The sequence below is a fragment of the Brachycentrus maculatus genome, unplaced genomic scaffold (genome assembly GCF_059751285.1).
Source record: "Brachycentrus maculatus isolate JH-2025_06_01 unplaced genomic scaffold, ASM5975128v1 h1tg000954l, whole genome shotgun sequence".
NCBI lineage: Eukaryota > Metazoa > Arthropoda > Insecta > Trichoptera > Brachycentridae > Brachycentrus > Brachycentrus maculatus.
The window spans coordinates 35,402-58,372 of record NW_028281676.1 but is presented as its reverse complement, the minus strand read 5'-3'; the positions used below and the strand labels follow the sequence as shown (position 1 = coordinate 58,372).

The window sequence follows — 22,971 nt, the reverse complement described above, 5'->3', positions numbered from 1 at the left end:
TTTGTTCACGACATCTGATCTATTATGTATAAAAAAAATAAATTAAATGGATTAAAATAAAAATAAAAATATATGGTAATTTTCTTTTAATGGTCTGTTATTGAAACCAAAACTTATTTTATAAATATTAAATTATATCTATTTCTTAAAATATTAATATAATTGAAGACACGTTATTACAATCATTCTCACATTCACATGCACATATCAATGAGTGAAAATAAATATTTATTATGTATTCAAGATCCACCTCCGTAGTGTAATGGTCAGCACGCTCGGCTACCGTTCTGGAGGTCCCGGGTTCGATTCCCAAGGGGGGTAAAATAAATATTAGTGATTTTTTCACTGTAATATTTATTCATAATTACCATGGACTGGTACCTGAAGCGGAGGGCTGATCACCTTTCCTTCATGTATAAACGATCAAGATAACACTGCGTTTATATGACACAGTGCCCTATGCACCATTTTGGGTGCAGATAAGGGTTTTATTTATATATTATATTCAAGATAATATATGATTTTGTTTTAATTTGAAGAAAGGGATACAAAGTTCTAACATGGTATTGTTATAATCACTTTATAAATTATGCAAATGAAACGACATAGTTTTAAGACGCTTATAAAGTACATATGTTGATAAATCAATTTATTTCAAATAAATGTTTTGTTACATATATTTATAAGAATTAAATTGTATTTTTTATTTTATTTGAGAATTTTACAGAAAAGTTACATCAATCAAGTCATACAGAATAGTTACAGCATAAACGAGTTACACAAAATAAGTTATTGTACTATTACAGTTACAAAATTCCACATTTATAAATTAATAAACATGGTTATATAGTTTTCTTTATTTAATAAAAAAATCAACCCTCTTTTCAATGAGTGTCCCAATAAAATATCAAGCATATCATTCATTCAATCTCTCGCGATCATTCGTAATTATGTACTTTTAAATATTTTATTTTTAAATCTAGTGGAATTCGGAGGTTCCGTATGTTGAGGAAGGGGCTTTGTACTGGCTTCCGGAAGCGGAATATGAGTCGTATTTCCCACCGGAAATGCCGGAAGAGAAGCCTCCCTGAGATCCGCTGTAGTCGGGTGCTGAGAACTGACCTGCAGATGGCGATGCATACGAAGACCCTGGAAATATAAATATGATAAGATACTATTAAAACATCGGATTTTTATTGAAATTTGTACATAGTCAAGAAAGAACAGTAAAAGAGGTCGTCAACCAACGTTTCCTGATTTTTAGATTTTTTTTATTTATTATAAAAAATCAAAACATATTTGTGTTTTTATTCTTCACACACATATTTCAATTTCATACTATTTCTGTGAGCCTAAGCGGCTTATTATTAGAAAAAGGTATCAAATAGAGAAGGGGTTCGAACCAAGAAACTGTGACTTAAGAGTCCGCGACACTAACTACGGGACCACAACCCGACACTTCAATTATATATTATTTAAATTCATATACAAAATCCATTTCTAACGTAAAATTATATTAAATTATGCTTAAATCCTTTACTATAATCTACATATAATTATTATTATAGTACAATACTTAAACTCATTTAATTTAAATTTATTTTGTCAGAAAAATTGTATAAAATCATGGTTTTTAACCCCTGCCTTGTGGCTGGTCAAATAAAATTAATGTAGAAAAAACGAGATAGGTAGTTGATATTTTATTCTAGAACATTTTGAGTGTGTCTAAATTTTCGTTCGCAAATCTGGGTTTCTCCACTAAGGAGTTATTTTTACATTTTGACATGGCAGCATAAATTTAATATGATTTTTAAAAATTTTAATTTGACTTTGTAAATACCATTATTTGTTAAAATCTAATTTTGACACGTATTTCCGCTACTTTTCATCTTGGTCCCATTAGTGAAAGCCTGGGTGTAACTGACATTAATAGAAAGATAGAGGAATACAAATAATTATACTAGAATGTACAAAAAAATAAATTATTTTTTTGTTTAATATATAATGGCGTTGCATATAAAATATATTGCTTTTGCCAAAGTCAAGTTAATTAAATAATATAACTTAATTATAAAATATGATAGACTTATTATTGAATTATAAATTAATTCAGTTCAATTAAAAAAAAAATTACTATAAGTTTGTAGATAATTAGGTTCCTGCTCGCCAGGATGAGATGGATATCTGTAGGGAGGGGAATAAGCGGGGCCAGTGTTTTAAAAAATGTTGACATTTGGTCATTTATTGGGCAAACAAAGAATATATGGTTGAGATAAAAAATTATAATAGAGTGTACAAATAATGGTACCTTGATTGTAATTTCCTGAGGACGCAGCTGGAGCTCCATACGAAGCGCTGGGACTACCAACCCCTTGGTTTTTTCCACCCCCATATGTCTGATAGGTCTCGGGGTATTTAGCTTCACCCTCGTACTTTACGTCGGCGTGGAATCCAGTCTTCCAGTCAGCATGATAGGTGACTTGAAAAAGAAATAGTCATGAAATATTTAAAATTAATATATATTTATTTATTTAAAATTCATGTACACAATAGAAAAAAGTACATTGGCGGGCTTATTGCTAAAAAGCAATATCTTCCAGCCAACCAAAAACAGACTAGTGATATTGGTCAAAATGTTTGACCCCTTATATATCTGTTTGTAATCAGAGGGTAGAAAGTGCTTGAACATTAAAAAAACATAAATTACAAATTGATGATAATAAGGAAGGCAAGGGAAAAAGGGAGTTTAGGGAAGGAGGTAGAAGGAAAAACTAAGGGAGGAGGATTGATGGACAGTTGGGATTCTAATGATAGATAGTATTGTCTCAGACGTTTCCAAAAAGTAATTAGATTATTACTTCCTCTTCTACCTCTTCTTCTTTCTTTTAGATCCTAGGATATGTCATTTCACTCACTCCTTTCAACAACGTCATATTTGAAAAAACTTGATTTTTCAGGAGATCGTTTTTAGAGTTTAAGAATATAATACAATGTATTAAAAATAAATATATCAAGCTACTTATTGAACTTTTTACTGTACAACAGATCCTCTTAGGTAAAACCCTTAAGGGTATATATATATACACACACATATATATATATATATATATATATATATATATATATATATATATATATATATATATATATATAAATATATATTTATATATATATATATATATATATATATATATATATATATATATATATATATATATATATATATATATATATATATATATATATATGTTTAAATATATATGTATATATATATATATATATATATATATATATATATATATATATATATATATATATATATATATATATATATATATATATATATATATATATATATATATATATATATATATATATATATATATATATATATATATATATATATATATATATATATATATATATATATATATATATATATATATATATAAATATATTTATATATATATATATATATATAAATATATATATATATTTATATATATATATATATATATATATATATATATATATATATATATATATATATATATATATATATATATATATATATATATATATAAATATATATTTACTAAATTGTCTGTAATTGTCAAGGGACCAATAAGCTGGACGTTTGCCCTACCTTTAAATATAATCTTAAAAATCGATGAAATCTTAAAAATCTTAAAAATCGCCTACCGATGAAACGTCGTTTTTCGCTTCAAATTAGTACACATAACTTGTATATATGTCATTCTGGGAATTTAAACAATTTAGGATGCTCTCACGAGTGAATGAGTCTAGCATATTTTATAACAAAAAAACGGAGATCGCACATTCGATAACGACACGTAATTTTGTAAATTTTGGTCACGTATTTGCTTGAATGGTGTTAAAATGGCAAACACCTAAATGCATCTTTCTAGGCATTCTTCGCACCCACTAATGTGATATAGATTTACAACATTTTGAGTGTGTCCAAATACTTGTGCACAATATATGGATTATCTCCAATTACAGGGGTAATTTTCATATTATTTTTTGACATCCATCAAAGATGAAGAAGAATATGGAAGTCTTGGACACACTCAAAATGTTGTAAATAAATTATCTGGTCAAATTTTAAGCTTTAATAAAAATGTAAATGATATTTTCTGGCGTTTCTCATGTGTCCAAAATCATGTTTTAGGCGTCTCCCAGTGTGTTGAATAATCCGGTTAGGATCTTATATACATAAGGATCATAGCCATACATCACAATAAAAGGGTCTGCTAAAGATATCTCTTTCAAATCAACCATAGATGGCTCCAGTAAACTCACACGATTAGATTTATTCATATTTTAGGAGTTCCAAAATATTTAGTATTTTGGTTGTTCATTCAAGGGTAGAATGGTGAACGTGTGTGAAGCAATCACTTAACTAGCGTATAACCGGTCATAAGCTCTGTAAATACCCAGATCCATATTCTCCCTCATGTATGTGTACATGTCAAAATGTAAACAGTTATATATTTATTTTATATTTTTACGATAACAGAGTGAATGGCGCACTTAAATCAGTAAAAGAAAATAAAGCCTAACAGCAAAGGTTAAATTGCCAGTACATAATGGAGTCCTGGCACCACATTTGCACAGGATAGATCACCTCGCGTTCATGAGATTGATGATTGATCAAGTTGGCATTTCATCGATTTGGGGCAGTGCTTTATGCACCATTGATTGGGGATTAGGGTAGGTATATAAATGGAAGGATACGGAGGAGGCCAATATCCAGCAGTGGAGGACAGAGGGCTAATGAAGAAGAAATAGATTAAGAAGAAAAATAAGAAGAAGAAGTTGAAGAAGAAGAAAAAGAAGAAGAATATGAAGAAGAATAAGAAAAAGAAGAAGAAGAGGAAGAAGATGAAGAGGAAGAAGAAGAAGATTATGAAGAAGAATAAGAAAGAGAAGAAGATGATAAGAAGATGAAGACGAAGAAGAAGCCGAAATAGAAAAAGAAGAAGACGAAGAAGAAGAAGAAGAAGAAGATAATGAAGAAGAGTCCTTACCAATTTGTGTCCTTCCGTCCGGAAGTTGCACTCTATATTCTCCCTTGACGGTGTTTCCGTCGGACATTTCCTTGCGCCCATAGTCATTTCCGGTGTAAGGATCCTTTACTGCGTATCCGAATTCGTAGGACTTGGGCTGTAAATTAACCAAATTCATTTTGAATTAGTAATTATATTGAAAGCTGTCCTACCGCATGCCCAGATCTGATACAGAAGCATCTAGGCTTCCTGACAGATCTGCTCTTGCTAAGCAATTTGTTTTTTGAACTAAGTTGCGAAATTTATTGAAAATGTGAAACATCATAAAATTGTATCCCGATTTTACTATGAATTTACATTTAAAAGCTTTCAATATACCTGTCACTGCCAATCTAAATAATACAAGGGTGTAAGTCCATCACCAAATTTTCTAGAAGTTCCCCAGTGTGAATTAGTAATTAGCTTCTTTATTGTCTTCTCTATTTAACCATCTTCTATATTATCATGTTGCGCTTTCCCGCAGAGGTAGGCAGAGAGAATAGAATGACACACAATCGGACTTTTCAAACATTCTTTACCTTTTCCACATTCGTGCACCTCCTCATACATACCCGCCGAATATTACGAGTCCTGACCATTTTTAAGGTTTTGTCTAACTTGATCATGCCAAGTTTTCCGCAGTTTCCCTCTGCTTCTATTTATTTATATATTTTTCAATATATAAAATTTTTTATTTTTTTTAAAGTAATGTGTCACACCCAGCTTTTCCTATGCCGAAATCATATTTTACAATATTTGTTTATAAAATTATACGAAAAGTAAATTGTGATTTTTTTTATTATTTGTAATTGTAAAATTAAAGTTGTAATTATGTATATGATGAAAAATAAAAAAAATTGAAGCAGAGGAAGACCAAGGAAAACTTGGCATGATCCGATACTTGAAAGGTATCATGTCAGGTGTCGTAATAATCGGCGGGCATGTATGAGGAGATGCATGAACGTGGAAAAGCTAAGACTGTTTGCAAAGACATATATCTATAGCGTTCTATTCTCTCTGCCTACCTAGGCGTTATGGTGACTCAGTAATTTATTTTTACCATAATTTCTGTATCTAAGGTCAAAAACGTCATTAAACCAAAGGACACCATAAAACCTCCATAAAACTGAGTTCATAGTCCTGTACATAGTCAGTTTTATCTCCAGAAGGATCAAAGTCAGCAAAAGACTACTATTTTTAAACAAGTCTATACAGAGACGTTGCTTGAATATAAATTAATGGTGAGTTCTCTGAATTTGTGCAGAGGTCAAAAATGTAATTTGGGAAATGTCTGCTTCGGGCATCTCATGTATGTATAATATATGTAATATAACTCATAGGTCCCATTATGGACTATGAATGTTATACGAGTAATGTAAACATCGCTCCTAATATGGAACGCTAGCTACTTTTGTGGACGTTTTCACCGATTTGAGATAACTGCTTTACTAATAAAATTAAGGACCTATTACATAAGTTACTTACTTTTACATAAGTCCTTTACTTATTTACCTTAAGGTCTTACTCGCAATGATATAATTCATTACGCGTCCAGCTACGCGGATACACTGTCGCCACCACACATCCGATTTTTTTTTATTGTATGGAAAATGTATTTTTATTTTATTTCTTTAACTCCTCACCTTTCAATAATTCTTTCCTTTTCAAAATCATACACGAAGAAAAACTTATTTTTTCAAAACAAAAACGGTGTTATGAGAAAAATTAAGTGAATAAGATTAATAAGTAACCGCAGGTGTAGGCAGAGAGGATAGAAAGTCACACTACACTGTCTTTGCAAACATTATTCGCCACTTCTCATATTATCACACGCCGATTATCCGATTCTTAGCCTTACTGCTTTCAAGTATTCGAAATACTTGATAAAGCTAAGTTGTCTTCGGTCTTCCTCTGCATATATATATATATATATATATATATATATATATATATATATATATATATATATATATATATATATATATATATATATATATATATATATATATATATATATATATATATATAAATATATATATAAAAATACATTTCTTCTTCTATCCCTTATCCGCACTCGATGGTGCATAGGGCACTGCATCATATAAACACAGTGTTATCTTGATCATTCACACATGAAGGAAAGGTGATCAGCCCCCCGTTTCAGGTACCAGTCCAGGGTAATATTGAATAAATATTAGAGTGAAGAAATTACTATTTGATCCCCCTGGGAATCAAACCCCGGACCTCCAGAATGGTAGCCGAGCGTGCTGACCATTACACTACGGAGGCAGACAATATATATTTAAATATACATATAAATAAATAGAACTTTGAATAAACGGATTGTGTGGATATTTTTGGTAAGGGAATGTAATTAATAATGAGTATTTTAATGTTTTAGGATTAAATAAACTCTGATGATGGCAAGGTTCTTATCGAAACCGGTAGGTTAAAGTGTACTTATAATAAAAAAAACGGAAAAACAAAGTTGTTTTATTTTATAAAGTTTATAAAATGTGCCACAAAGTATCTGGGAAAAACATTCGAGAAATGGAACTTTGTTCTTGGATCATTGAATCATCCATGATTTCTACCTCACTGTTGTATCACTAAGATTTATTTGCCCTAATTAAGGCAAAAACCTTGCATATTAATTGCTAGTGCCCGCTGCTTAAGTGGGTTTATTTAGAACTTTGTTAATTAAATACTTTTAATATTAAGACGTCTAATTTTGTAATACAAATAAAGACAAAAGAATACTTAATATAACGATGAAGACGTGAAGTCACCTGAGGTTAATGATCACCCAAAGTTACAACACTGGTGTCGATTTCACCAACGAGAGTAAGTGGTTTCTTTGTCCAATACTTAACTGATATTTTTTTCACATCTTAACATATATGAAGAAGAATATGGAAGTCTGGGCATTTACGGGGCTTACGACCGTCATAGGCTGATTAAAATGATCACTTTACACACATGTAACATTCGATTGACCACCACACACACTACTCAAATTCTTGGAAGTTCTATATATACGATCCAATTTCAAGAATTTGAGTAGTGTGGCTGTCTAGACTTCTATATTCTTCTTCATTTATGTTGAGATGTCAAAAAATTATGTGAAAAATAATTCATATAATTGGAGATAATCCAGATTTGTGAACAATTATTTGGACACACTTAAAATGTTGTAAAAATGGTATAAGTCTACGTATTTTTAGAGCTTACGACTTGTCATAGAATGGTTGAAATAATCACTTTATACAATGTAACGCGAAATCGGGCAAATTTATAAAAGCATAATTTTTTAAAATGTTGCCAAGTTATGTATAATTTGTTATTAAATAACCTAATTCGACCTATTTCGAGGTATTTTTAAATGGCAATTCAATGATTAATTCATTTTTTTTTCATTATAATCTAGTTATTGGATAGTTATTATAGTAATTATTATACTTCCTTCGAATTGTATATTATTTCAATAATTATAGCTATGAAATAACGATCTAGCCTTGCCCCATAAGATCAGCTACTTTGAAAGCTTTCCCATAGAAATACGATTACAGCAAAAGGTCATGAACCATGGGATAATTAGCGCATTACTTTTGAATTACATACCTCATTATTTTCATCTTGTCCATGGTTATCGTAGCTTCCGTGTCCAGAGCTAGGAGCGCCATAATTTGAGCTAGGACTAGCATAGCTAGAACTGGGTGCGTTGTAGCTAGTACTGGGTGCGTTATAGCTAGCGCTGGGTGCGTTGTAGTTAGAAGACGGCTTGTTGTAGTTGTATCCCTGACTTCCGCCAGCGCTTTGGGAGGCGAAGCTTGAACTGGGAGCGCGGTAGCTTGAGCTGGGAGCGTTATAGCTGGAGCTGGGAGCGATATAGCTACTGGTAGGTGCAGCATAGTTTGAACTGGGAGCGATGTAGCTATTACTTGGCATTTTGTAACTGGAAGATACAGGTTTATAGCTTTGGCTGGGAGCTCCATAGCTGGAGCTAGGGGTGCTGTAGCTTGAGCTGGGAGCTATGTAGCTTGAACTGGGAGCGCCGTAGCTTGAGCTGGGTGCCGAGTAGCCCGAGCTAGGAGCGTTGTAGTGCGCGCTGGGAGCTCCGTAGTTTGAGCTAGGCGACGAGAAGCTGGATGCGGGGGCGTTGTAGCTTGAGCTGGGAGTTCCATAGCTTGTGCTGGGCGGACTGTAGCTTGGTGGTGGTGGAGCATAGTTGTAGCCAGAGAAACTGTTTCTTACTGGAGGTTCAGCTATTATGGAAGTCGATAGTAGAAGAACTGACAATACCTGAGGGAAAAAATAATTAAAAAGAGAAAAAGATTTTTTTATACATAAACGTTCAGTTAATTAAAAAACGGACAGAATTAATAACTCAAGACATAATATTTATTTTTAAAGAATATGTTTCATCCTTAATGAAATGACATTACATATAATACAATTTAAACATCATCGCATGTATTCACAGTTCCCGTTATAAATTTGACATTGTAACGAAACTTCTGTTCTAAAAACAGATAAGGCACGTATACTAGTATCATATATATATAATTGAATAATATACTTCCTTACTTACTTATAACCCTTATCCGCACCTAATGGTGCATAGGGCACTGCATCAAATTAACGCAGTGTTATCTTGATCATTACTAACATGAAGGCAAGGTGATCACTCTTGCGCTTCAGGAACCGGTCCAGGGTAATATTAAATAAATATTACAGTGTTAAATCACTAATATTTATTTTTACCCCCCCTGGGAATCGAACCCGGGACCTCCAGCACGGTAGCTAAACACGCTGACCATTACACCACGGAGGCGGACGAAAATATGAATAAAAATGAAATATATATATAGAACTTATGTTTAAGGCGTCTCCCAGTATGTTAAATAATCCGGGTAGGATCTTACTTACATCTAAATAAAAGGGTCTCTGCTAAATACAAGCTTTCTCAAATCAGCCATTAATGATATACATATGTAGAAGTTCCAAGAATTTGAGTAGTGTGGTTGTCAATCATGGGTAGAATTGGTTAATGTTACACGTGTGTAAACTGATCACTTAAACCAGCCTATGACGGTCGTAAGCCCCGCAAATCCCCAAACTTTCATATTATTCTTCAAAAATAGTAATATATACAAGTTCCAAAAATAAAAGCAGATGATCACAGATTAACAGATTGGTAAACGTTACACAAGCGTTTAAATGATCCGCCATTTGTCCGCCTTCGTAGTGTAATGGTCATCACGCTCGGCTACCATTCTAGAGGTCCCGGGTTCGATTCCCAGGGGGGTCCAAATAAATACAATTGATTTTTTCACTCTAATATTTATTCAGTATCACCTTGGACTGGTCCCTGAAGCGGAGGGCTGACCACCTTTCTTTCGTGTGTTAACGACCAAGATAACACTGGGATAATATAATGCAGTGCCCTATGCACCATTGGGGTGCGGATGATGAATTCGTAAGCCCTGGGATCCCCAAAACTGCTTTCTTCTTCAGTAGAAAGAGGAACAATAGACGTTTCACATAGAGTTTGAATACCTATAAAATATATATTTAAAAAAAACTCGCTAAATCGTCCAACTAATGCTCCAAATTTCTCAACTTTAGTGAATGTTTACTAAACTAAAGCTCTAATTACGGTAAATTACAAAATGATAGTTCTCTCAACGAGATGTGATTGATGACAGGCTTTAAATAAAGTATCATCACCAAGTCGTGAGGTATGACCTCTTTAGAAATTATTAATACATATTTTTGTTTAGTTTTATACTGACACTTCTTGGTGAAACTGCATTTTATATATTTAATAAATTATAATAAAATAGTCTATACTAAGACCCATAGATAATAAAAAATAAAAAATAAAACCCTTATCCGCACCTGAATGGTGCATAGGGCACTGCTTCATATAAACGCAGTGTTATCTTGATCGTTTACACATGAAGGAAAATTGATCAGCCCTCCGCTTCTGGTACCAGTCCAGGGTAATATTGAATAAATAATACAGTGAAAAAATCACTTATATTTATTTGACCCCCCCTGGGAATCGAACCCAGGACCTCCAGTACGGTAGCCGAGCGTGCTGACCATTATACTACGGAGGCGGACTGATACTAAGACCCATAGATAAAAGCATCTGTCCCTTCCGAAACAAGTCGTTAAAATAAAACAAATATAAATCAAGTGGTAAAAAATAATTGTTCTCATTTACAAGTTGATAAATAATCAACTTTTTATTTTATATTTTTATTTTTAACTTGATATTTTTCTTTAGAATATAGTTTTTTTGACCAGTTACCGGGTTTCGTCTTTACTGACACCTTCAAACCGGTCTGACCACTATACAACGGAGGCGGGAATATATATGTATATATATATATATATATATACATATATATATATAATATATATATATATATATATATATATATATGTATATAATATATATATACATATATATATATATATATATATATATATATATATATATATATATATATATATATATATATATATATATATATATATATATATATATATATATATATATATATATATATATATATATATATATATATATATATATATATATATATATATATATATATATATATATATATATCCTATATACATATATCCTTCAATTAAAGTTCGTAAACCATCCTTTACATTTGAGTTCGGGGCACCATCTATGGTTGCGTTGAGTAACCTTTTTTATTCAGCAGAGACCTTTATAAATTGTTTTCAAGATCCTTCCTGAATGATTTTACACATTGCGAGACGCCTGAAAACATGACTCTCATTTTTCCACAAACCTTATACTTTGACCAGAGATTTTATTTAGAAAATAATGTAGCGTATCCGAAATGATTTCCTTTTGTTTTCGCACACGATTGGGATCACCTACAAAAGCCGGCGAGTTATCCACTCGACTGCTTTTATTCACACGATCAGACCATATATCATCCTTCACTGTCACCTTTTCAAATGGGCTTCGTTTGAAAAACCCGACCTTGGTCGGATTTTCAAACAACGTCACTCGATCCACTTAAAACTGTAGCACAATGAAAATGTGACCTCTAACTTGATTTAGCAATGTTTTTTTCTTGTATCACGAAGAGGAAATCGCTCATATATTGGAAAATAATAAATGATGTTCGAAACATGTGTAATTGTCTTGTTTTTGTAATACATGTGTAATATGTACAAAGTTTGCAATCATTAATCATTGTTATTAATAGGTTTTCTTCGTGTGATCTCAAATAAGTCGATTTTTGTAAAAAGTGTCTTACTTCATATGAAACATGTATGTATATGGAAGTCTGAGTATCCCAAGGTGGCCAAGATCTAGCATATGGCTGGCTTGAGTGATCACCTTATACTCTTGTGTAACGTTCACCGTTCTGCCCATTATGCCCATTTTTGTAGTTTTAAAGGAATGAAGATTCTTACTTTTAGAGACTTGTCTGCGGTTGAATAAAGTAAGTTTTTTTTACTAAGCAGAGACCATTGATTAAAACGTATGCAAAATCCTAAACGAACTATTTCAAATACTCAGAGATGCTTCAAAACATGATTTTTTTCATCATCATAAATAAGAGTATTGTGGTTCTCAAACATGGGTACTTAAATGAATTTTACGCGCGTATAAAGTGATATATATATATATATATATATATATATATAAATATATATATATATATATATATATATATATATATATATATATATATATATATATATATATATTTATATATATATATATAAATATATATATATATATATATATATATATATATATATATATATATATATATATATATATATATATATTTATATATATATATATATATATATATATATATATATATATATATATATATATATATATATATATATATATATATATATATATATATATATATATATATATATATATATATATATATATATATATATATATATATATATATATACGTATAAATGTGCTTTTCTTTTCTCCATTTAACCAGACATAGTTAAAATAACGGTACAAATATATATGTTTGATACAAAAAAATATCTTCGTTTCATTAACTGATTCGGCAGTCACATTTTGGTAATATCTATATGCGAAATGCATCGAAACACGTGTCACATTAGGTTTTAAGAAATATGTAGTGATATTTACCACGAAAAAATTATTTTATTTACTGTTTCGGGATTAACTATGTGGTAAGACACGTTACAATGATTAAGGAAACACTTTTTTTTCTCCAAAAAAAAAAAAAAAAACTAAATTCTAATAAAAATTTATTAAATCACACATTTTTTTGATATTTTTCACCTTTGCTCTCCATTTTTCCTTTGTTTTCAAACTCCGCCCCTTGACTAACCCCCCCCCCTAACTTACCCCTCTCCTTACTTATAGAACAGTTTTTTATTTTATATTTTAGTTATTATTCGGACCTGACGATAGAAGTTTAGCTTACGAAACTAGTAGTCTTTAATAAAACTCAAGTGGTTTAAAAAGAAGTGTTTCCTTAATCATTGTAAGAAACACTTAAATTAAAGATAGCTTAACATTATTTTGTGCCGGAAGAAAAAAATATTTTATGAATTATGGCCGATTGTTACGCCATCAGTCGAAAAATTTGTGAAGTATCAAGCATATTAATGAATGATAAGGAGAGTGTTATAAGAATTCTCCTCGCAAATTTCCTTTCGACCGCTTTTTCTCCCAATTTGAATATTAGCAAATTCTGTCTAAACAAAGCGCTGAATAACATCTTGCACCATTGTTTATCTCGGCTTCCCACGGTCTCTGGCTGCTAAATCTGTCTTAGTTTTAATTATGGCTCTGTATTTTTCGACGTCGAACCCGGGTACGTTTTGTTCACTGTGATTCTAGTCTACCATCGGGCCATTGTTTGAAGTCCAACAATGCGTGTATGTGGGAATGATTGATCTGGTCTTCCGTGCTTTTGGACGTTTTGCACGTTATATTAATACTCCGGTGGAATACTTGTAGTTTTTCCTAACTGGCCTCGCTATTTTTCATTGATGCGATTGATAATTTTTCATGAATGAACCAATTAAGATTCCTTAGAATAATATGTGGAAAATTGTGCGTGAATTAAAAAATAAGAAATATCTCGCAATATTTTAGGTGTGTCAGAATCCTTGTTCACAAATCTGGGTTTATTGACTAAGGCTTTATTGTTTAACTATTGTTGTATATTTTGTAGGATTGTATTGTAGTGATATTTCTTCGTTACAATACATTTTATATAAAAAACAACAAATAATATATATATATATATATATATATATATATATATATATATATATATATATATATATATATATATATATATATATATATATATATATATATATATATATATATATATATATATATATATATATAAATAAATATATATATATATATATATATATATATATATATATATATATATATATATATATATATATATATATATATATATATTTATATATATATATATATATATATATATATATATATTTTTATATATATATATATATATATATATATATATATATATATATACATATATATATATATATATATATATATATATATATATATATATATATATATATATATATATATATATATATATATATATATATATATATATTATATATATATATATATATATATATATATATATATATATATATTTATTTATATATACAAATATAAATATACATATATAAATTTCATTCTGTCATGTTTGCAATTATTTGTAATTTTACAATCCAGTACATTATTTTAGTTAATTTAATGTGAAAAATAGATTGAAAGTTCAAAAAAAATGCTACAACACAAAGCCTTGTAAAATAATTACAATCAAAATAATTTTTTAATTACAGGAAGTCTATAAATCTTCAAAATATGTAACTAAAATGCCATGTTTTGTCTTCGTTTACGCAAAATGAAATTAACAAAGGTATAATGTAAGTTAATAATATAATGTTACAATTATACAGATTATTTTATCAATTTGCAATCTTTGAAGAGATAATGAAAATACTTCTTTTTCCAACCCTTATCCGCACCTAGTGGTGCATAGGGAAACGCATCATATTGAAGCAGTGTTATCTTGATCGTTACTTACACGAAGGCAAGGTGATCGTTCCTGCGCTTCAGGGACTAGTTCAGGGTAATTTAAAATTAATATTAGAGTGTAAGATCACTAATATTTTTTCCCTTACCCTGGTAATCGAACCCGAGACCTACAGAACGGTAGCCAAATAATAATCTATGAAAAAATATTTGAAAACGATGAACGATACATAAAAAATAAATATATGTAATTTATTTCAGTGTTATAATTAAAAAAAAAGTTTTTTATATTATACGAAATAGTGGTATTTACTTAGTAAAACATTAATTAAAAATGGATAGATTTTACCACAAAGTGAATAAATTATAGAATCAAAATAACAACTAAGTATGTAGTTTTTTACACAAATATTCATATGGAAAAAAACTTTAAAGTTGTTATTTTATTCTGTATATGTAGGAGTTCCTTTTTGAGTTGTGTGGTACAAAAAGTGACAGAACACGACAGATCAAAAACCCTGTAAATACCCAGACTCTCATATTCTTCTTCATCTGCGTTGAGATGTCAAAAAAATAAGAAACATACAAATTATTTATGGCTTCAATGGCCTAATTTAGGTTTGAAAAATATTTTGAAATAATAATAGATGTGTGGGATATTTTTAAAGAAAATTTCATCAACTCTGCGTACGTAGAGCGGTGTGTGGCAACTCTGTACTTGAGAGAAGTAATACACCGCATTGTTCTTTTAATCCAATTTCATATAACGCGTTTCTTTATCGAGATAATTGGTCGAATTATTTTTTTTAAGTATACGTATTCATTAGTGAAATGAAATATAACAATTTTAACTTGCTAACCGAATAACTAAATAACCTTCATGACGCTTCCCCTCAGGGGCAGGCAGAGAATTGAATTTGCGAAAAATCTTTGCCTCTTCAACATTTATTTCAAATTATTTTAAGCGGATGGCTGATCACCTTTCCTTCATGTGTTTACGATCAAGATAACATTGAGTTTATATGATGCAGTGCCTTATGCACCGTTGGGGTGCGGATAAGTGTTTGAATGAATGAATTTTACATACTGGAAGACGTCTGAAAACGTCTTATAATTTGATTGTATTATTTTGTTTGTGAACATATTGTAAATGAGTATGAGTTCCAAAAAAAAATTTAAAGTGTGTTTGTATTATGGGTGAATGTTACACGTGTGAGAAGTGATCACTTAAACAGCTTATGACAGGTCGTAAGCTCTGTATATGCCCAGACTTCCATATTTTTCTTTATCTTTATACTTTTTATTTGAGTAATAAACTGCTCTATTTATTGATTTGGCGTTTAATTTGTAGAACTCCATTTAATTTTCTTTTTGAGTCTACTAAGTTGTATTTTATTAACAAAAACACATAAAAAAATGATATTGTGACAATTGTTTCGCCTTGTTAGGGCATTGTCAAACGAATGTCTGTGTTTGATTTAAAATTAATACATAAAAATACTTCCCGTTTATTGAAACTCTTATTTTTTAATAAAAGAGAAATATTTGTGTTTTTATTATTTACAAAAATAATTCAATTTCATACTATTTCTGTGAGCCTAAGTGAGTCATTATTAGAAAAAGGTACCAAATTGTGGTGGAGTGGGATCGAACCGAGAAACTCTGACTTAAAAGTCTGAGACACTAACCACGGGACCACAACCCGACACTTTCGAGTTAATTAGTTCCGATTTAGAATTTGCGACACAAATTAATTATATTAACGGCCTGACCACGCCCAAATATTCCATTTACTTAATCGTGTCAAGTTTTTCTCGGTCTTCCTCTGCTTTTTTGTCCAGTTTTACGGTTCTTTCTCCACTCTTTCGATTATTATACCCAAACCATCTCAACATACTTTTCTTAACTTTATCGATAATGCTTATCTCAGTTTTTTTTTAAATTACTTAACGTCCAAGTGATTCTGAAATCTGGCTACGGCTTATGCAACACCGCTTATCATGACCCTACACAGGCATCAACTTTTTAAGTTTCAAAGCTTATGCCTTCTCGTGAGTGGATTTACTCTTTATGTTTAAAGCTACTATAATTTCATGTAATTCATGAGTGAAAATTCTAGGCAAAAATACCCGCGCTGAGAGATCGCATTCCGACTGCATTCAGTCTACTTTCATCCTTCTTTTGCCAACTCCATGGTTCACTTCCATTCATTAGCGAAACCATTTCATCAAAAGGTTAAATATTAACGTCATTTGTGAAAACGTATAGAATTTATCTACAACATTTTAATACAAGAGTTTCTGCTTAATAAAAAGCTTCTTTACATCTCACCAAAAGATGTCTCTAGTGAAGTTCTAGTGAATCAAGAACAAGGTTTCTAAATTGGTTCATATATATAGAACTTCCAAGAATTTGAGTAGTGTGGTTGTCAATAATGGGTAGAATTGGTGAATGTTACACATGTGTAAAGTGATCACTTAAACCAGCGTATGACGGTCGTCAGCCCCGTAAATGCCCAGACTTCCATATTCTTCTTCATCTTTGATGAGATGTCAAAAAATAAAATAGTATGGAATTTAATTGATTTTACACATACCTTTAGTAACGCCATCGTTTCGAAGAAAAATGATCTTTATGCTGTTACCGGAAGTTCGTCTATAAGCAGTTTTTTCTCTGTAAAAAAGTAGATGATCATATTAATATTGTTATCTTTGCTTTATAAAGGGTTACCGAAAAAAAAGTTTTTTTTAAATGTATGAAATGAAACGAGAAAATAATATCTCTACAAAATACTCGTAAGGGTAGGCAGAGAGAAAAGAAGGCCTCTGCAATCTGTTTTTGCAATTAATCATTGCCTTTTCCACATTCATGCATCTCCTCAAACATAATTATAACGAGAAATAATTGTAAAGAGAGAAAAGAGAGTCTTCTTTCTCTCATTCAAAATTTTATTTTTGTGCGAATGATAGAACGTAATAATTTCATTTTAACGACCAGATGATGGAATGATTATTCCGATACCGGTAGTCACGAATCAGTGTTTATTAAAGTGGTATTACACAAAGTGAACGATGAATGATAAGTAGAGTGTTATATTACCATGCCACAAAGTTAACAATGCTTTTAATGTACAAAATATGAATTTTATAAAGTTTATTTGAATAATAAATACTCATAAGATAAGGATTTGAAGTAGAATTTTATAAAACAAATGAGTTTTTGCAGGTTTATTTGAAAAGTTTTTATACCACAAAGTAAGCTACTACTACTACTACTACTACTACTACTACCATCACGCCGTTTCCCCGCAGGGGTAGGCAGAGAGGATGGAACGCCACAATTTTCTGTCCTGACATACACTCCTCGCCTCCTTCACATCCATACATTTGTCCGATTACGCAGACTTTTGATGCCGCCAGATTTTAGATTCTGATTGATCTGATCGTGCCAAGTCTTTTTTTTCGTCCTCGTTCTGTTTTCCCTCTCACATTCGCCACATATATTTTCTTAGTCATTCTCTCGTTATCCATTCGTTGCACATGTCCATACCACCGTAAAGAACTCTTCCTTATCTTAACAATTTAACAAGTTAACAATATTTTCAATATGGAAATTATGAATTTTATATAGTTCATTTAAATAATAATTACATATAAGATATAGGATGCGTTTCAAGTAGAATTTTAAAAAACAAATGAGTCTTTGCAGTTGTTCTGTTAATAAAATGTCGAATGTTAATAAAGTGTCGAAAAAAATGGGAATGATTTGTAAGGGTTTCTGCACACTCACGTTACGACGTTTTCACATCAACGATTATTAATTTTCGAATTATTTCTATTCACGATTCAAAGCCATCTTCTCCACAAGAAAGTTGATATCAACTAACCTACAATAACCTCCCATCCGATTTCTTACCATTAGTCAGACACCTGCCTTTTTAAATTACACATTTTCATTAAAATTACAATAACATAATAAAGTTAATAACATAGGCAACACAATTATAACGACGAAAGTATCTCACAATTATTATGAAATTACTTCACTTCGACTTACGTACGCCCCGACTTAGCGACAGTCGAGTAAAGAAAAAAATCTAGATACATACATATTTTTGACATCTCACATTTAGCATAGATGACGAAGAATATAGAAGTCTGGGCGTTTAAGCAGTTTACGAACGTCATGGGCTAGTTTATAAGGATTATAAGAAATAATGGTATTTACTAAGTAAAACTTTTTTTTAAATTAAAATATTACCACAAAGTGACATATTTTACAAAATTTTGAGTAAGTCTAAATACTTATTCACAAATGTGTATATTATCTCCAATAAAGCGTAATTTTTTATTAATTTTTTTGACATCTCAACGTAGATTATAAAGAATATGGATGTCTGGGTATTGATGGGGCTTACGAACGTCATAGGGTGGTTTAAGTGATCGCTTTACACACATGTTACATTCACCAATTTCACCCATGATAGGCACTCACACTACTAAAATTCTTGGAACAAATTATATTGGTTAATTTCGAAACGTGTGTGCCCAGACTCCCATATTCTTCTTCATCAGATGTATTTTTTTAAAAGAACTCCTTATTGGAAATAATCCAGATTTGTGAACAAGTATTTAGACACACTCAAAACGTTGTAAAATGTATATTTTCATTGATTAATTCCGCAGTCAGTTTGTGGTAATATCTATTTATTTTTATTATAAGTTTTTTTTTGGTACATACCATATTTCTTATAATCTACTGTGATACGTGTTTTGATGCATTCCGCAACAGTTTTATGCGTATTGCATTAAAATACGCGTCATAATTATATGCGCCTATTTTTCATACCATAGCCTTTACCCTTTTACACCCTTCCTTACACACACACACCCCTACTCTTTTTTATTTTATTTTGTTATCTAGTGATGTTTTTGATCGATATTATAACATGAATGTGGAATTGCGTAATTGGCTTTTTTTATGTATGTAACAATTTTTATTATATACTTTTACTAAATGTAAAGCTGTACAGTTCCCCAATAAAAAAAAAAAGATTTTAAGGAATAGTATATTTTACAAAGTAAAGTAAAAATGTTAGATATTACCACAAAGTGACTGCTGAATCAATTAATGACAGCTTTGGTAATTGTGTTTGATTTTCGACAACGAATATTATCAAAAAATAAAAAATATGTTTTTTAACAAGCCATCTTGCCGCTCTTCCGCGGGGGTAGTCAGAGAGAATAAATCGCCACACCAAAGTGTCTTTGCACACAATCTTCGCCTCTTCCACATTCACACATCTCCTCATACACACCCGCCGATACATGCTTTGCTAATGGTGAAAAAATATTATTTCAAAAAGTCGTGAATTGAATAATGCAATAAAGAATCTTGGCGTAAATCGAGATTACGTAAGTCGAGTAAAAGTTCTTATTCGAATAATTAAATTATAATAGAAACATAATTTAATTATTTATTTCTGTTTCATTTTGTGGTTTTGAAGAGGCATTGTATAATAGTTGTTATGCAGATGCCTTTATTATTTTGCTGTTTGATTTAATGCTGCGTTAAGAGGGTACTCGCAAACACACAATTTAGTAAGCAATCGGCTAATAGGTACTACTGACATAACACAAATAACCAATAAATCGAAAATTCTATTAACATATTAAAAAAAAAAACAAAATCTGTTTTATCTTTATTTTTTATTCTTATTATGATACGACATATCGCTCCTTTCAACAACGTCATATATCAGAAATCGCCAATTTTCATTTGTGCATGTTTTCGGAATGCCCAGAAAATGTACTATATTCCAGCAAAAGCGGCATATTTTTAACTTAATACATACTTCAACTGATTCGGCAGTCACTTTGTGGTAAGTAAAACATTGATTAAAAATTGAAAATTAATGTTTACCCGCTACAGGGCAGAAAGTGTTGTTTTTACATTTGGAATAAAAGGTATCGCTCAATTGTTTTTTTTTTAAATATACTAAATATTTTTCACATGGAGAAAAATCATTCAGGTTTTACCTAAAAAGATCTGTTGCACAGTAAAAAGTTCAATAAGTGGCTTGATATTTATTTTTAATACATTGTATTATATTTTTAAACATTAAAAACGATCTCCTGAAAAATCAAGTTTTTTGATATATTGTTGAAAGGATGTTTTGGTACAGCATGTTTTGGTACAGCATACTATAATATGTATGCAAAACCTAGAAATTCAATTTGTCTAAAAGTTTTGTTATGATTTACTGTTTTAATTTTATATTCGTTTATTTACTGTGTTTTTTTTCCCGCAACTACTTTTAATAATAAAAATTGACTATCCTAACTTTATAAGCAAAACTGTATATTTTGACTTTGTAATACATTTGTTACAAATTATTCACGCCGTTAGTAAAAAAAATAATGAATAACTACTAGGGTAATAAAATGCTTTAATCGGAATTTTAAATGTCGAAAATGAATCCAATGTTAAGAATAAAAAAAAGAGAATAACATATTTATGTTTTTATTATTTACAAAACCAATTCAATTTCATACTATTTCTGTGTGTGTCATTATTAGAAAAAGGTATCAAATTGTGGTAGAGTGGGTTCGAACTGAGAAACTCTGACTCAAGAGTCCGCGACACTAACCACGGGACCACAACCCGACACTTTCCTTTGAATTGTATTGGTGATATACATTTAAAGTAACCTACTTTTTTTTCATTTTCACAATGTTAACAAAATAAGGGTTGAAAAATAACTTACTTGTAGTATTGTGTTTTTTGATCCAAATTGACCCGGGCCGGTGTGTAATGTCTCGGTGAACTTTTCTCTAGTAAAAGTTGCGTTGAACGATGAAGTAACAATGCATTACTGGGCACTCGAGTTCAGGAATGGCCACTTGCGATTCACAAAGAGAACTGCGCTTATTTTTTACCTCAACTCTATTTTATATAGATCAATGTTGCAAAACACGACACTAGGCTAAGATTCACTGGCGCGCGGATTTTCAATTTGAGTTTAATATTTATTTATTTTTTTCTTATACTATGCGTATGTAAATGTATATGTCATATCGCTCACTCCTGTCAAGAACGTCATAAATAAAAACAAACTTCATTTTTCAGGAGAACGTTTTAAAGTTTAAAAATATAATACAATGTATTAAAAATAAATATCAAGCCACTTATTGAACTTTTTACTGTGCAACAGATCTTTTTAGGTAAAACCTGAAGGTTTTTTCCCCATTTGAAAAATATTTGGTAATAATAATAATAATAATAATAAAATTGGATAACTTATATAGCGCCATTTTCGTAAAAAAATACCAAAAAATAATTAAACAATACTTTTTCTTAAAAATGCAAAAACAACACTTTCTGCCCTGTAGCGGCTAAATATTAAGTTACAAATATGCCTTTTTTGCTGGGATATAGTACATTTTCTGGGCATTCCAAAAACATGCACAACTGAAAATTGTCGATTTTTGATTTATGACGTTCTTGAAAGGAGTGAGCGATATGTCATATGTATTTGTCGAAATATGTTTTATTTCTTCAGAATATCATTCGTAGACTAAGGATGCCCGACTAATCATAAAAAAGAAAACATAAAAAATATGAACGGAAAGCAGTTGATGAGGAGAAACTTTATAATTTAAAAAAGCTTACGATTTAACAGGGCTATCGATTAACAGGGCTTACGAATTGTCATCAGCTAATTTTAGTGATCACTTTGCATTCGTGTATAAGGTTCACCATTCTGCTGTATTTAAATTGACAACGATTAAA

The 22,971-nt window shown here is 30.4% G+C and overlaps 1 protein-coding gene across 1 annotated transcript; it reads right to left on the bottom strand.

Moving 5' to 3' along the window:
• Window positions 1-907: 907 nt before the first annotated feature.
• Window positions 908-17,851, bottom strand: LOC148299777 (uncharacterized). Its single transcript, XM_088275689.1, has 5 exons — window positions 17,777-17,851; window positions 8,691-9,371; window positions 5,052-5,187; window positions 2,309-2,479; window positions 908-1,149 (listed from the first exon to the last, which is right to left on the bottom strand). Exons 1-5 carry the CDS (start codon window positions 17,789-17,791, stop codon window positions 980-982), a joined length of 1,173 nt encoding a protein of 390 aa, XP_088131815.1. The 5' UTR covers window positions 17,792-17,851; the 3' UTR covers window positions 908-979.
• Window positions 17,852-22,971: the final 5,120 nt, after the last annotated feature.